Raw genomic sequence first — 16,276 nt, 5'->3', positions numbered from 1 at the left:
GACGATGCTACTAAATGGTATTTTCCAGCTTTATTCTGTATCAAATGCCATTTTTTGACAACCAATCAAAGCTCACTATCTTGCAATAACAATAGTGATGTGTATGATACTGTCTTCTCCTGAGGAAAGCCTTAAAGACACTCCTGTTACACTTCTGTTCTGTTATACAGTTACACCTGCAACACGACAATCAAAATAGGTTATTTTGCTTTACTGACATTGCAGAGCGCTCTGTCTTCCTGAAGGACATGGAAATGTGACATCACTATTTAGCAAAGTATTATAGCTTTGTCCGGATGATTGTATAGTTTTCACAAACCCACCCGTTTCTAAATTAGAGATGGGCCTCTAAAGATTTAACATTTTTAAATGTCTGACAGGTGTAGGCACTCGTATTCAATGACTATTCAGCAGCAGTACATACATATAGCAAGTGTTTTGCAAAGTTAGTCTTTTTGGTGCAAAACACCCTATTTATGTTTCCTTAGACAGTGTATCTTTGCCTACAGCTGCTAAAAAAGAGAAAGAGGAAAAGTATTTTACAAAAATTGTGCTCGTTTATTTTTTTCCTCTCTTTATTAAGGCTTACCTTTTAGATGTGTGTGTTTTTTCGTTTGTCTTTTTAAAGCAATTTTTTTTCGGCAAGTCAAAAGCCTACCTTGTTCACAAAAAACTCTGAAAAAGTCTCCAAGATTATACTGTCTAAGATAGTAGCACCACTCACAGAGAACACTTACATTTACTATTGGTGTGTTTTAGGCAGTTCACTCAGCTGTGTGTTGAAGCTTATGGTGTTTGAAGAAAGGCTGGTACACTGATCTGTGTTAATAACGCGGTGGTAGGAGCCGCTCAGCCAGCCAGCGGTTATGGCCTGCGGGCATATTACTTGTGACATCACAGATCAGACTGCATTTGGCCCGCGATCAGCCTCTTCTCATTAGAGCGGACAACCTACAGGAGACCCCGGTCATACACGCTGTCCTTTAAAGTGCGGTCAAAGAGCATCCATAAGAGCCTTAACGCTGTTACCAAGCATCCGTAGTGTTACGTAACATACTGCAAATCAGGCTTCCATTTCATGTTCAATGTTTAATAAGGCTCCAGTAACGGCAAAAACCAAGGAAGGCACATGAGCGAACAATCAAAGGAAAGACAAAATATTCCATTCGATGTGTTGGAGTTTACGTCAGCCTCACAGTCCAGAGAGATGCTTCTCATTAGACTCCAGATCCATTGAACGTTCAGCGATTATTATTTCTTTCCTGCCACACTGTGTTCCGGTGGTGACCTGTTTGTACTTCAGTCAAGGGATCCCAGGCTCATTGGTAATCTTATTTTAATCAGGATTTGCAGAAAATACTCTAATTTATAGCAGGCCAAAAAGTCTCCTGGAGCTTCTTGGAGCGTGAACAGAGCCGCAGCGTTAAATATTTCAGTAAACAAGTAGATTTTAAATATATTTAATGTGTCCATCTGAAGTATACACATTCACTGGCTTTCTCAGAGTACTGCCGTGCCATGACCTCTTTAGCTGCATTTAAGCCGAACCACCGGAGAAATACATGCGATGCTGTCGTGATTGCTAGTGCATTCATACATCATGGGAGAAGTCACATTTGCATAATAGGAAAACTATGTTCTCCCCCCACCCTGACACACCTCTGCCAGACTTTCTCACCCAACACTGCTCTCTCTTACTGGGGCTGAATACAGAAGCACAGGTGTGTGTTCCCTCTTAATGTCTGGAACTCATGCACCACCATGAAATAGGAGTTTTATTTTGAACATGACTCAACTCATAGATGCAACAAAGCCTCCAGAAGAGTAGGGGGCAGTACGAAACCTCAAAAGCAATGGTTGGATCTGCCATAAAACGAAAAAAGATGTTGAGGCTCCGCTTTGACAGATAGTGCAAGCTGCTGCTGCAAGAAATATCCTGGGGATGGACTGAAATAAACACAGAAAAAGCTGCTGTAATACAGCCAGAAATGAGCGAGGGAATGAGCTGTACTAAAGTGATGATTTTAGTTGGCTTGCTTATGGGGCTCCTTCTATATTCTGCAATTTTCGTTAGTTATTAAGTCATAATTGGACAGGGTTCTCTGAGTCATATCTGAGTGTTTTAGCATCTCCAGTTCATAAGCTGCATTGGACTCCAATGCTTCCCTCTGAAAAGCACGAGGAAGCAGGTGTGAGCTGACTTCTTTTATCGGCGATGGTGAAGTTAACAACTGTGGGTAAAATGGGCCAAACAATGGTGAGATTCATGCCGAATCAGAAATGTTTTCAGATAAGCTCAGTTGAAACGCAGCTCAAAGACGTTGCCTTAACCGCTAAAACAATCTGGGTTTTGTGTGTCAGATGACCAGAAAGTCTGAATGACGTACTACAAAATCAGCAATAATGTCATGCACAGCAGACTTTAGGACACTTTGAACTTTCCTTGAAATATTAAGACTTCATTGTACTTAAATAACTTGCTCTCATCAGTTCCTGACATTTGGAATAGAGGCCAAGTGTTTGTGACTTCTTTGGAATTTATTCATGCACATATGGATGCATACGGGCATGCTTGGTGGCAGCTTTTGCAAATTAACTCTTATTTTCTTGAAACACAATTACTTTATACAGATATGTTGGCTATGATTTGAATGTGCAGACTAAATGAACATGAGCATTATATTTTGACATATATCAACAAATACATTTCCCCATAAGCGAATGCATTACAATTCCACAGAATTAAGTGTTTGACGCTCAAAATCTACTCTGGGAGGACCCCAAGACTTTTCACCAATGCAGCCTTATACAGAACGATAACACTGGGTAGGATTTCAAAGGGTGGAAACCAGAAAACACATTGAAGAATGTGGGATGTGGAAAAGTGAAAAAAGAAACAGAATGTCTCTGCAGTGTTGGGGAGTAGGAGCCTGGTTTATCTCTCTGAGAGCTCTGCAAAATCTGTCTCGCTGTATGTGCTGCAGTGCTGATTCATTCTGATAAAACTCTACTCTTCACTTGTGTACAAATCCCAAACTTAATTACCATGAGCCAAAATGGAAATGACCTCAATTATGAAGATTCTGCCACACATTTGCCCTTCAGTCTTTTTTGGATCCAATTAAATTAATCAGTGTGTCGTTTGCCAACGTTTCCAAAACTTGTATTTAATATTGATATGGACTAATGGAAAAAATAGTAATGAGAAATATAATACTTTCAGTTTTAGTTGCAGTCGCAGTTAACTACATAAGTACAAAGTTGTTCAGAACATATGACGACAAATGGAATGTTCTGTAACTATTGTAATCATACAAGATCTTCATTGATGTTCTTTAGAATTGATTGAATTACCTGATTCAGACTAAGCATATTTTCAAGAAATAAAATCTAACATAGTGTATACTTAGTTCTTTTTTCACTGACAGTTTTTTTGGTAATCCATAAAGTTGGGTTGTTTGCTAGAAACATTAACAAGAAGAACGGTCAACATCGAAGCAGCAGATACCAAGATATAATCAATCAATCAATCAATGTTTATTTATATAGCCCAATATCACAAATGTTACATTTGTCTCAGTGGACTTCACAGTTTGTACAGAATATCAGTATGACAATACGACACCCTCTGTCTTTAGACCCTCACATCGTACAAGGAAAAACTTCCAGAGAAAAACCCCACAGTTTAAAGGGGAAAATGGGAGAAACCTCAGGGATCCAGGACTCAGGATGCAGGATCCAGGAGACATGATTCAGGATCCAGGACACAGGACCGCAGCAACAGGATCAGCGACTCAGGATCCCGGCGTAGATAGACACCAAAAAGAAATTTGGGGGAAGCTGGGTTATTCGGAACATGAGAGTACACAGGTACAGACAGACAGAAGGAAGAAGTAAGGTGTCCCCCGACAGTCTAAGCCTATAGCAGCTAAACTAACGTGTCTACGTACATGGACTCCCTTAGGATAGGTTGAGGGAAAGGGGTAGTAAGTAAGAAGTAAGGAACAGAGGTGGAGAGGCACAACGTGTCTACGTACATGGACTCCCTTAGGATAGGTTGAGGGAAAGGGGTAGCAAGTAAGAAGTACTTACCGGCTCCCGTTGCACGTCAACATTGCTAACGTTAGCGCTCGATTTCGAGGACGATGTATGACAAAAAAAACTGTCTAATTTCGTCAGTTTAGCAGTTACATCTCCTTGTTCTCTCTTGTCCTTTCTCTTTTGAGCGCCGCTCTTGTGCTTTGGTTTGCTGTACATTATAAATGCAAGCTATTACATTTTTATAATGCTGCCGAACTTGCTGCTGCTAGCTCCAGTACAGTACAGGTTGATTAAACGGTTCGCTCGTCACGCAAGGTATCACATGACGCGAAAGGGAGCAAGGTCATTGGACAGACACATTACAAATGAATTTAGGTTGCTTGGTTACTTTGAAGACTGCGTGAACCGATCAATGCCATATATATATATAGATCGCTTTTCGGCAAACATTTTAGAGCTTTGTGGACTTAATCCGTTGGACTTTGCAACGCGAGCAAAGCGAAGCTTCAAAAGTAGAGCAATGTTCTACTTTTGAAGCTTCGACGGAAGCGTCAGCCAATCGAATCATATGCCAGTACAAGCTCTAGCCAATCAAACCGTGTGCTTGTGTGTCCGGGGCGGGAGATTCATGTGATTGGTTGTTGGTCGAGCTTCAGACACGCCCGCCGGCAAGCTTCAACGCACGCCGCCGTGTGTAGGGGCCATCACCCAGTCTCCCGGCTGCTCGGGAGTTGCCGGGGGACGGCTAGTAAGAGCTACCTCTTGCCGGTCCGCACCGACTAACATGGGCTTTACTGTAGCTGAGTTACTTTCTAAAATGCGGAGCCGGGCTTCTATGGCTATGATTCCTGCCTCCAACCTAGCAACTGTACTACATTTAACACATGTAGGCCTATCGGTACCAGTAAGTAGAGAAGTAACCAAACATGAGACAGATAGAGCAGGAAATAGCACCCGAGGGTGGGGAAAGAGCCATGGCTAGCTATCAAGCTAAAGTAGCTACCGTTAGCAAACCCAAAAGGAGTGTAAGCAACTGTGGAGTTACAGTCGCTAAGAGAAGGAGAGTTATGAGTGCTTAAGCTGTAGTAACGTGTGATTACAACGTCAGGTGCCGTGATCAAGAATTGTAAAACGATCGATTAAGTTAAGATAATATAAGCTATCAGCAGCAGAACAGACACACAGGATAGCCCGGAGGTGACAACAACTACCGGAAGTGACAACACGCTTACCGCAATAGTGAGGGATATAATGCCTTGAATTCCTTATTTTGCGGCCAGACTTCCCAGAATGCATCTCTTAAGTGTATTTGGTTTGACCCTTCCTTCATTGTAAACATCCGTCACACTTTTTGCCTCCAATTTCCGATTTGTATTCTCTAAACTAGCTACATTTAGTTGATTGCTAAGTTTGGAAGACCCTTTTAAATGTAGATCTGGCTATTACCAAAGAACACAACATTGCAAAATAAGGCGCACTGTTAAGTAAATGACAAAAGACAAAAGATGAATGAGATCGAACTGTTTTATTGTCATACTTTCACATTACAAGTATAACGTCAGAATGAACACACACTGCAGTCATCCTCTCTTAGAGGTATTTTCAGCACATGTACAGCCTGTTGATCCTCACAATGTCGATATCGCTCAGTCGTTTACTCTTCCCTATGACGACAGAGGCGTCAGGGATGGGGGTAATGGTCTCTGAATTACCCTTTCCAAGGGCTCTCCTACAGATTTGAGAAAAAAAGAGAATCATTAATGCTAATCTAAAATAGAATTTGGTTCGGCTTGCTCTGTCTTGAATCAGTATTTTACCTTGTATATTGCATAAGAGAGGTGTAGTCATATGGCGTGTTGAGGTTATTGGTGTCAAACTTTTTGAACTGGTATTCAAAAGCTAGGGACATAAAAAGATTAGTAAATAGCTTCCAGACTAAGAAATCAATCAATCATAAATGATGCTGTGAGAGCCTTACATTCAATGATGTTGTCGAAGTTGATTTTGACATACTGGTCGCGGTCGCTCCTCATGTGCTCGTGGTAGAAACCCAGCGTGTGCAGCAGTTCGTGCTGGATGATGCCGTGATCTATGCAGCCAAACCTCTGCAGTGACACCGTCTGCTTGTCTCCAACATAACCCGGTGTCGTCGCACAGCTAATAGTAGAAAGTGAAAGAGAGACAGGGATCATATATATGCAACATGCAACTTTATTTGACTAATACATTTATATCTTTTTGTTGTTGTAACCCTTGTATGTACATTCCTTAATTATACGCTTTTCGATGATTGGAGAGTTTCAAGGATTCATGCAACGGGTGAAATCAGCTGTTGTGAAGCTAAACTTGCAAACTTGTAGGTTGTCAGTAATAAAATAAATATTGGTTTCACATTGGACACAAACAGTGGTGTCCTGGATGAAGTTCCATGCTTGTTTATGCCATCAAACTCAACCATTGCCCTCCCTTTGAGTACTTGCTCACATGCTATATTTTATAATCATGTAACTTTCAAAAGCGTTTAATATACTACGTCAGTTGCTCTTCACGTTGAATATTATAGTAAACCACAAAAGAAATCCTGAGATGCAGAGCTGTTTTGCTGACAAACTGGTTTACAAAGCCATTCTAAAGTAACTATATTTGTATGAAATATTGCTGATAAGTCAAATCAATAGTTAACTGAATAATCTTATGTTTAAAAATACAACAGTTTTTCTAACTTTCAATTTATTTAACTAGATTTTACTCCAACACATGACTTATCTTGACAGTCCTACTACTTTTTTGCCCTTTAAATGTGTACTTTAGTCATTGACTCACCCATATCTCGGTAAAATGTTCAAGTACGCTGTCTGTCTTGCACGTGGAACGTAGCGAATGCAGGTATTGGCCTCAATGTCCTTCATGGCGTACACAATTGTTCTCTTCTCGCTTTGGTCTAAAAGTGCAAATAGTTCATCAGTATCATCACAGATTCAGATTTTTTAAAAGAGATGTGCATCATTTTTAAAAGTAAAAACCTACCATATTTAGAGCTCAGAACATAAGGGACTTCCACATTCCCGTTAGCAGACTTTGGCCAGCGACAGTTGTAGGGTTTGTGTAAACACTTCATCGCATTCCTGGTTCTCGGTATCACCAGGTCTCCCTCCAGCATTAATTCAGTGGATCCTATTGGAAGAAGCAAAAACATCATCAAAATCAAGCTGTTTGTGTTTCAGTATATGTGGTCTATATAATGCAATATAGGAGTTATGCGCTAACATTGTGAGAAACTAATGTTCCTGCACCGTCTTTCTACTATCAGAATTGAATACTCACCGTTGTTCATCCGCAAAATAGTCGTGGTTATATCCTCCGTGTCTGATTGATCCATTAAGATCTCTAAATGGAAGCAAAGCAGAAGTCATGTTACTCTGTTTTTCACACAGTTTTACAACTGATACATTTTCGTCTGTTAGCAAAGGCAAACAGATGCACTGAGGTTCGATCACTTACCACTCTCAGCACCATGATCCTGTGACAAAGTAAAGAAACAACATTTTACTTCAACTTAAACTCACTTTAGTTCAATAAACTGGATAAAGATACATAATGTTGAAAATATGTAATTCATTTAACACAGAGCAGCTGTTGTTAATATTTAGTGAGTCATTTCTTACACTTCCATCTTGAGCGTTGCAGAGGCCCAGAAGCAGGAGAAGGAGAAGAGAAACCATTTTCATCTTGAGGTGCTGTTGCTTGGTCTCACTGGGGACTGATGCTGGAGTCCAGGCACGGCAGAGTTTATATATACTGTGTGTGTGTGTGTGTGTGTGTGTGTGTGTGTGTGTGTGTGTGTTCAATGGGCTCCGTCTTAGACACACAGTGCGATGGGAGTGCCCGGCCCACTGTTGCCACACAGGGATAATCTTATTCTGGAGGGATTACTACGGCCACAGGCTGCTGTCGGCCCGCTTAGCATCACATTTCAGATCGCCTTTTTTTAACCAGCGGGGGATCTGCGCATTAGATTGTGCCTGTCCCTAAGTTTTATCCTAAAAGAAAACAATGCTCCTGGAATGTTCCTATTACATATTTGCAAGCTCTGTGGTAATACAGCTTTTTCCTAAAAGACAGAAGAATACAAGTCATTTCCAGTGCTAAATAATTCAGGTGGAGTGTTATTTTATTATTTGTAGTGTTTCAAATTACAGTCAATACAATTATTGGTGGAGTCAATCAACACTTTGCAACCATATTGATAATAGATATAAAAGATTAGGTGGTTTGAGGCTGTACAATTTGATTATTTCTGCTTTGCTTTGTTTTAAATACCATTATATTGAATAGCTTTGGGTTTCGGACCAATAGTTGAGCAACTTAACCTTACCTTTAGCTGTAGGGAAAATATAATGGGCCATTTTTATAGTTTTCTGCCATTTTATCCAATTAATTGCCCAATTGTGTCAGCCCATATTTCAAAATGAACCTAAATATCTTTTCACTGAGTGTTCAGAGGAAGAAGTAGAACAATAACAGTAACACATGCTTAATTTGACCTAAATATTCACTGAAAATGACGTAACAATCCTTTATACAATCTAAAAAGTGATGAGTATTATAATAATGATAATGAGGGGCTGTAGAAAGAGGGAACAAAACATCCTCTGCAGTTGTTTTATTACTGTGTGAATAGCGTAATTTTGGCTCTGCATTTTCTTTTTCCCTCTCATCTTGTTTATACCACATTTTAATATTCTTATTTCAAGAGAGAATACATGCAGTACAATAAAAGGATTTTAAAAAAAGCTGCTGAGGGAGCTTCTCTTTCTCTCTGCTGTTTTTGTAATATTCCAAAGTGTGACTTATTCGCTTTTGCTATCAGAACAAAATCCCCTTTTCATTCAGGCATTAGCACTTAAGAGCTTGATCACCAACAACTGCAGTGCTACTGACACTATCAGTGCACCTCTTAACACACACAAACACATATCCTATTAAACTTAACAGCCACTGCTGCCTTTACAAGCATTTAGATTCCACAAAGAGCTTTTTAGTTTACGCTGGATGTGAGACCGTACTGTTATGACTCTCTATTTAAAATGTGTTGTTTCAAATAATAGCAATTAGTGGCCTGGCTGTAAAGTGCTGTCGAGTCATTATTGAAGCGCTGCTGCTGCTACTGCATCAGTCCTCAGCTGGAAAACTCTGAGCCTTGGCCACCCCACTGTGATGCACAAAGAAAACCCAAATCCAAAAATGGGTTATTTAGAAAGATGCGTATTCAGATTGATTAGAGGCCTCGCTAATAAATCATCAGCTTCCTGTGGATTGTTTACCAGAGAAGAGGGATGCTGTCTGGCTTCATGGCGCCATAAACAGCTTTAGGATCTGATTTCGCATGTCAAGGCCGGCAGCTCCAAACAGAGATTCCATCGGGGCAACCTTTATATGATGTGGCCCATCGCTGTACATCACAGTAATGTGGCATTTATTATCGGGGAATAGAAATTGCACCGTGTGTGTGTGTTTGTGTGTACGTTTTAAAGAGAGATGGACTGCAGGTGCCGCAATTGTGAACTCCATTTACTGCAAGTCCAATAAAGCCATATGGAACTGTGCATTTTACAATGTTTGCATCATGCATGGGTTTAAATGTGTCTGCCTGTCCAATTCTGGAGATCCGCGTGGATGCAGGTAATCCAATTTGTGTTTGAGAGACAGAGCAGAGCGCGGGTAATGCTCAATGATGTACGACCCATCCTTTTGGTTGAGCTTTATTCCTAATGCCCCCTGACTGCAGGGGGAGGTAGATCTTATTCAATTGGCTGTCAGTGTAAAGCCACCCACACACAAAAACATTTTCTTTTCCAAAGTTGTGGACTTTGTTAACGGGAGGAGAAGCTTTAGAAAAACATCAGCAGATTGTAGGAATTTTTCAGTGTCATTTTAAGCTTTAGTTTTTTATCCTTTTCCCTTTGTCTTCCTAGATCCATGTTGATTTTTCAAAGTCAGGAAACAACAGTTCCATTGTTCTTTAAGTCTATTTTGTTTGTCTCAGATATCTTTAAAACATGTTTCTGAAGGGTTTGACTCGAAATACCAAACAGTTCATGCATTGTAGCATCCCATAAACCCCTCTGTTTCAGCCCTGTGTATCTTTGAATACAAATGGAGATTCAGATCCTAAAGTGGGCGGGTGTTACCTCGTTTGGTTATTGGCTAATTGTTTCCCAACCCAAAAAAAACATTTTGACATCACAAAATGGCCAAAATCTGTTTTAGACAGGGTTTTAGATAAAGGGATCAGGAAAAAAAAAAAAGAGAAACTTTTTTCCTGAAACTTTAAGAATCTCGTAACACAGGAGGGGGGGGCACATATTTATGTATAAAAGTCAAGACATTAAAAAGTTGATTTTTAGGCGACTTTTAACACATTTATGATTGTTGAGGTGGCACTTTCTTAATATATCAAAATGTGATTAATATGAAGCGCAGCAATCCCAAATCTTATGCAAATTATTAAATCCGGATTTTTTTTTACATTTGAAAGAACCAAAAATCTGGCCAGTGTATTCATGGTTAAACTGCCAAAGATGTACTGTCACATGGTAACATATTAGACATTATCCAGAGGCATAACTTGCAGGTTTTGACTACAATGGCAGTAGTGGAGAAATAACATTTGTTTGATTATATTTCCACTTACCATAAAAAAGTACAAATATTTTTCAAAGAATAAAAGAACAGTCAAACATGATTGAATACTAGATTAAAGCTTGAAATATTGACTTGACTGATCGATTGGTGGATCGCTTCATTGTTTGAGTAATTTATTTAAGCAATATTCCCCAACCTCTGCTTTAAGCTTTTCCAACGTGAAATGTGCTGCTTCCCTTTGTTTTGTGTGGTAGTAAACTGAACACAGATGATTACCTGATTAGTCAATCAACAGAACATCAGGCGGCAGGTGCTTCATCGATAAACCGTTAAGGTAACTTTCAGGAAAAATATATACGATTCTGTGGTAGTGTCACAGCACTGGACATATTGCAATGAATCCTTACCATTATTGACACCTCAATTACACAACATGCTACAGGACAGAATTAAAAGCAGAGATTGCAGTTTGTACCCGTGTATCAATACTGCTCAAAATATCAATTCAAACTGCTTTAAATATTCATAATGCATATTTATAGTAATTTCAACACTTGACAACTCTTTTCTTTGGCTTCTTTAATGTGTAAAAACTGTATATCATTACGTTTTGCCTGTTATGTTGGACAACAAAAGCACTTGAAGGCATAACATTGGGCTCTGGAATTTATACAAAAAATGTGTATCCGACAGTGTAAGGAGGTGGATGTGCGTGGTGGGAGTAAGTGGAGCAGATGGGAAGTTCTGGCACGTTCTTCCTGAACACCAAACACCAGTGATGGCGTGCCCTATGAGCCCTTCACTGCTCTACAGTCCATCTCTGTCTCTTTCTCTGACACTACATGGGCAGCCAAGGACAACAGTCAATGAGCAATATCAATTTACGTAATGGACTATTAAACAATGTGCTTCACATTCAGAACGGCTGCACGGGTGTTCAGTGGGAGTGTGTGCCAGGAAGTGCGCTGCCATGATGAGCGCCCTGTGAAATGAGACGCATTAGAGTGCTCTGCTGCCTCCTTCTCCTCCTACACTCGCTCGGCTCACGACACAGATGCCCTACTTGCTCACCCTTCGCTCGCCTTTAACTCCCAAATGTCAAAATAGCAATCTGTTTTGTACACAGCATTCAATTTGGACATCCTCTTGGATCCAACCCCCTGTTGCATTTTGTTGAGTGAGGTTTTAAATAAGCTAGATATTTCTTGTTTTTTCCTCACTAGCTGACTCATTTCTCATCTGTTGTTTACAACGTTAGTAACTCATACTAATAGATTTATTTGGGGTTTTTGAGTAAATCTTTGAAGATTTTCTAAAAGTAGCTCCCTCTTTTTTTGATCTCCCTCTATACTGGAGTGGATCAGGGAAAGTCTTGTTCACACTAATTGACATTCAGACAAACAGGAACAAATGTATTGAATATCAACACCGTCTTAATTGGTGTGATTTACAAGACTTGTAAGAGCCATGCGATTAGTCAATTAAATCAGGTGTGATATTGTAGTAATGCAATTGATTAAGACACAATCCAGTTCCACAGGCCGCTCAGGGAACAATTGTGTTTGGTGGATGCCGTGTCAAGTGCTTTATGAAAAGTTGTACTTCAAAAAGGTAAAGGGTAAACAGACGTCGTAAACGGGATAATTGTATCCGTTTTTTTATTCCATTACGTCAGGGTTTTAAGAGAAATCAACTCAATTTAAATTCACAAAACACTACATCATTACATTTAAGCATACATTACATTACATTGCATTTAGCTGACGCTTTTATCCAAAGCGACTTACAATAAGTGCATTCGACCAAGAAGATACAAACTTGAAGAAAACAGAATCATATAAGTACATCAGGTTTCATAGAGCCAAAACATTTCAAGTGCTACTCAACTAGCTTTAGATAAACCAGTCCTTTGTTAGTATATACTATAAGTGCTTTGTTAGTGATTCTTTGTTAGTAATTCTATCGCTCGAAGTGGAGTCGAAAGAGATGAGTTTTCAGTCTGCGCCGGAAGATGTGTAGGCTTTCTGCTGTCCTGATTTCAATGGGGAGCTCATTCCACCATTTTGGAGCCAGGATAACAAACCCACGTGTTTTAGCTGATGGGAACTTGGGTCCCCCTCATAGACAGCGAGCCGTTTGGCCGATGCAGAGCGGAGTGCACGTGCTGGGGTGTACAGTTTAACCATGTCCTGGATGTAGGAAGGGCCAGATCCATTCACAGCATGGTACGCATACAACCAAGTGCACTCTTTTGATTGGTCGCCACTAATCCATGATATGCTTTGCTCAAGGGTACCTCAAAACTGGCATCAGAGGAAGGCAGAGTGTGACTCATCCACTTTGCCCACCCACGACCCCCCAGCCCTTGATGGAGAAGTAGTTTCCCTCCCTCCAGGCCACAGCAATGATATAAAGCTGCTCGCATTTCAGAGAAGATTATATATTTACATCAATATGTAGAACTCTTACTGTCCCTCTCAATCTTCGTTTGAAAAAAACCACTTCCAAAGAGGACAAATCTTGTTTTTTTGTATCATTATTACTGTAGTTATCCGCACAGAAACCTTAATATTACTTTATATCAATATATATAATAGATTCAATATGTTGCTTTTTGTGTTAATATCCTAAGTTGATGACTATAAGTGAAGCAGACATTCTGGGATGCTAGTCAAAATACATTAGACACAAATGTATAATAAATACCATTTGTGTGTTATTTGTTATATGCGCAGAGATAGCTCTGGTGATTATCTAATGCCATCACTACATCAAAAATACACATTTCCAACGCTTTTTTAAAATATTACAATCAAAACCAATGATGTCACCATTAACCTCACTGTGCTTTCTTTGTATTGCTGATTAGCAGATGTTAGCATGTTAACACAATGAGAGAGTGAACATTGTATTGCTAAAAAAGTTCTTGGTCAGCCTTACATTTCCTTAGATGATGTTACTAATGCAAATACTGCCTCATAGGTGCAGTAAGCTGTGTTGAAATAAGAGTAAACACTCATGTGTGTTTAGGATTGTAAATAACATGCAATACAATACAGTGTATATACTATTAAGTCTGTTCTTTGTTTATGCAAACTGTAGGGTTTGCTGTTTGTTTGGCGGTCACACCCAGGCTAACGGGTGGTCACTGATAGTGAACTCATCAGATTGCACAGTGGGTGCAGAAGTTAGTCGTGTTCATGGGGAGGTTTTTAACCACCTTCTTTTGTACTTTTTGACATTTTAAGCACGTTGTGTAGTGAGTAAAGTACCGGAGGTAATGGAAAATGTTGAGCACGGTATGAAAGGCATTCTTTGAATATGAGATCAGGAGGTCTGTTCTTGGAGAAAAAGCACCACGGGACGCTTGTGTGCATTAATAGAGCCGGTCTCCCAGTTCTGAGTTATAGCTTGAAGTGAAATTACATCCATGGGATATCAGCTTTCTTATTATGTTGTCATCTTTTAGTAGAACCCCCCCCCCCCACACACACACACACACACACACACACACACACACACACACACACACACACACACACCACAACACAGACTATAACACCCCTTGCTGTTAAATACCAACCAACTATGTGCAATATGTGCTATATGTGCAATATATCTATATATATGCCGTTAAAACTGTGCTATTATATACCTGGCTGCTAAATCCTAAGAACTGTTACAGGATGTGTATTTTGAAAATTATGTAACTTTTTATTTTTTATTATATTTCTCATCATAACTTAGTACTTTTGAATGCATGTAACATATGTAACATGTGTAACATTAAGCTGTCTGTGTCTCTTTTTTCTGCTGTATCTACGTACATGTCCCCTCTGTGGCACTAATAAAGGGATTCTGATTCTGATCTTTTAGAATTATTTTATTCATTTGGAATTATTATGCCTAGTTTAGTAGTTTCAAACATTTTACATTTGTATTTGAATGTTTCAAATACTGTGGGTGACCAAATATCTGATGACAAAAAATGCAATATTGAAATTAAAATACATACAAGTCTGTAGTTAAAGAATAATTTCACACTCTATACAGTTTTGAATTTATTTTTTCCATCTTCTACTTCGTCTTCACATAATCTTTTTCTCTTTCTTCAAAAGCCCATGTCAGTGTACATGAGCTAACTTACTTACGTTTTCCACCCAAATGTAGCAAATCCCCTAATGAGGCTTTAGGCGCTGCTATATTTCATTTTCATCGTTTTGGCTGAGCTGTATTTAACATCACATGGAATAAGCACACTTCAGTTAACAAGACTCGGTGGAAGAATTCAAATTCATTAACTCTCAAAAACTCTCAGACCCAAATTAATTTGCACAAGACTGCAACAGTTTGTGTTTTGTGATATTACACTACGTGCGTGCAGAGTCAATTGGTTTTGATTTGTGTTGAAGTGCTGCAGTGTAGATGACTTGAACTAAATAGGCATTTCCCAGGCCTGTGCTGCTCATATCTGAAGACATGTAGCCTTCGTTTCCCAGAACGTAGCTCAGTGAGAGATCTCTAAAAACCCATTTCCTGCCTGGCTTACAATAATGAGGTGTTGGAGCCTGCTGGCAGGGCTTAGCCACACACCTCCCCAACGGAAAAAGTTATGGATGGTATACAGATCCATACACACTCAAAGACATGGACATATGCCCCCTGAAGGTGTTACGGATAGCTGCGTATTGCAAAGCCAGCCAGCAGGCAGCACCGTCGTGTGGGCATTGATAGGACAATCAGTTCACGCTGAACCCGCCACAGCCAATCACGGGACAGTTTCTTGGCAGGAAGCAGCCAATCTTCACAGGGTTGCCAGATACTCTATCCTCAGTGAGCTGTTGCTGGCGCGCTACTAGCCTACCATAAAGAAAGCCGGTGCCTTGCGTCAGCCAATCGTGTGAATGTTGGCCAGCGTCAGGCCTATCGACAGAGACCTGCCGTGTGGTTAAGGCCAATCTGGGCTTTATCCTTCCCTACAGATGTCCGATTAGTGTTGTTTAGGGAAATCAAACTGCCACAACAGGCCCGCTGCTATGCCAATGTGGCAACCTGAATGGAGAGACTGGTAGAATGGGATAGGAGGAACCCACAATGGCCGACTTTGCTGTACCGCTCTGATACCGCAGTGAGTGTTGTAGCCTTGTTGGTAAAGATTCACACCTCAGCTCGATGCCCTTTCTCAACTATACCATGAGCTAGCAGGCGCTGCTTTACTGTCGAGGTCTTTCTTTAATGACGTTCTAAATTGACCAGCATGTAGTCGTAAAAAGGCTTGCAAGTTTATCCCTCATAAACCCGCGCTGCAAGGACATGTTCAATGATCTCTGGTCATGCTCACTTTAATGGGTTTATAACACATATCTGCGCCTTAAATGGACATAGGTATTAGATCAGAGGATAGCACAGAGGCTTTTAGTAGCACTCGCGCTTTCTGTTTACACTTTTAAATGTGTCTTGTTTTATGTTGCTGTGCTCACCACTTGCAGTAGCAGAAAGTGCTATCACTGCCCATTGTCAAATACAATTAAAGAGAACAGAACAGATTACCTCAGCTTTCCTGTTTTACGACACATTTGAAGGCAAACTT

The 16,276-nt window shown here is 40.1% G+C and overlaps 2 protein-coding genes across 2 annotated transcripts in view; one reads left to right on the top strand and one right to left on the bottom strand.

The window, feature by feature from the left end:
- The window catches only part of mdga2a (MAM domain containing glycosylphosphatidylinositol anchor 2a), a 176,072-nt gene that overhangs the window by 35,416 nt on the left and 124,380 nt on the right, over positions 1-16,276 (top strand). The window lies entirely within an intron of this gene.
- On the bottom strand, positions 5,644-7,769 carry LOC117498620 (low choriolytic enzyme-like). Its single transcript, XM_034150815.1, has 8 exons — positions 7,707-7,769; positions 7,543-7,561; positions 7,366-7,428; positions 7,069-7,215; positions 6,865-6,982; positions 6,020-6,198; positions 5,859-5,940; positions 5,644-5,770 (listed from the first exon to the last, which is right to left on the bottom strand). The coding sequence occupies exons 1-8, from the start codon at positions 7,767-7,769 to the stop codon at positions 5,644-5,646; spliced, it is 798 nt and encodes a 265-aa protein (XP_034006706.1).

The sequence above is a fragment of the Trematomus bernacchii genome, unplaced genomic scaffold, assembly GCF_902827165.1.
Source record: "Trematomus bernacchii unplaced genomic scaffold, fTreBer1.1, whole genome shotgun sequence".
In the NCBI taxonomy this organism is placed as follows: domain Eukaryota; kingdom Metazoa; phylum Chordata; class Actinopteri; order Perciformes; family Nototheniidae; genus Trematomus; species Trematomus bernacchii.
Note: the sequence above shows the minus strand (reverse complement) of the source record. Positions and strands in the feature narration are given on the sequence as shown.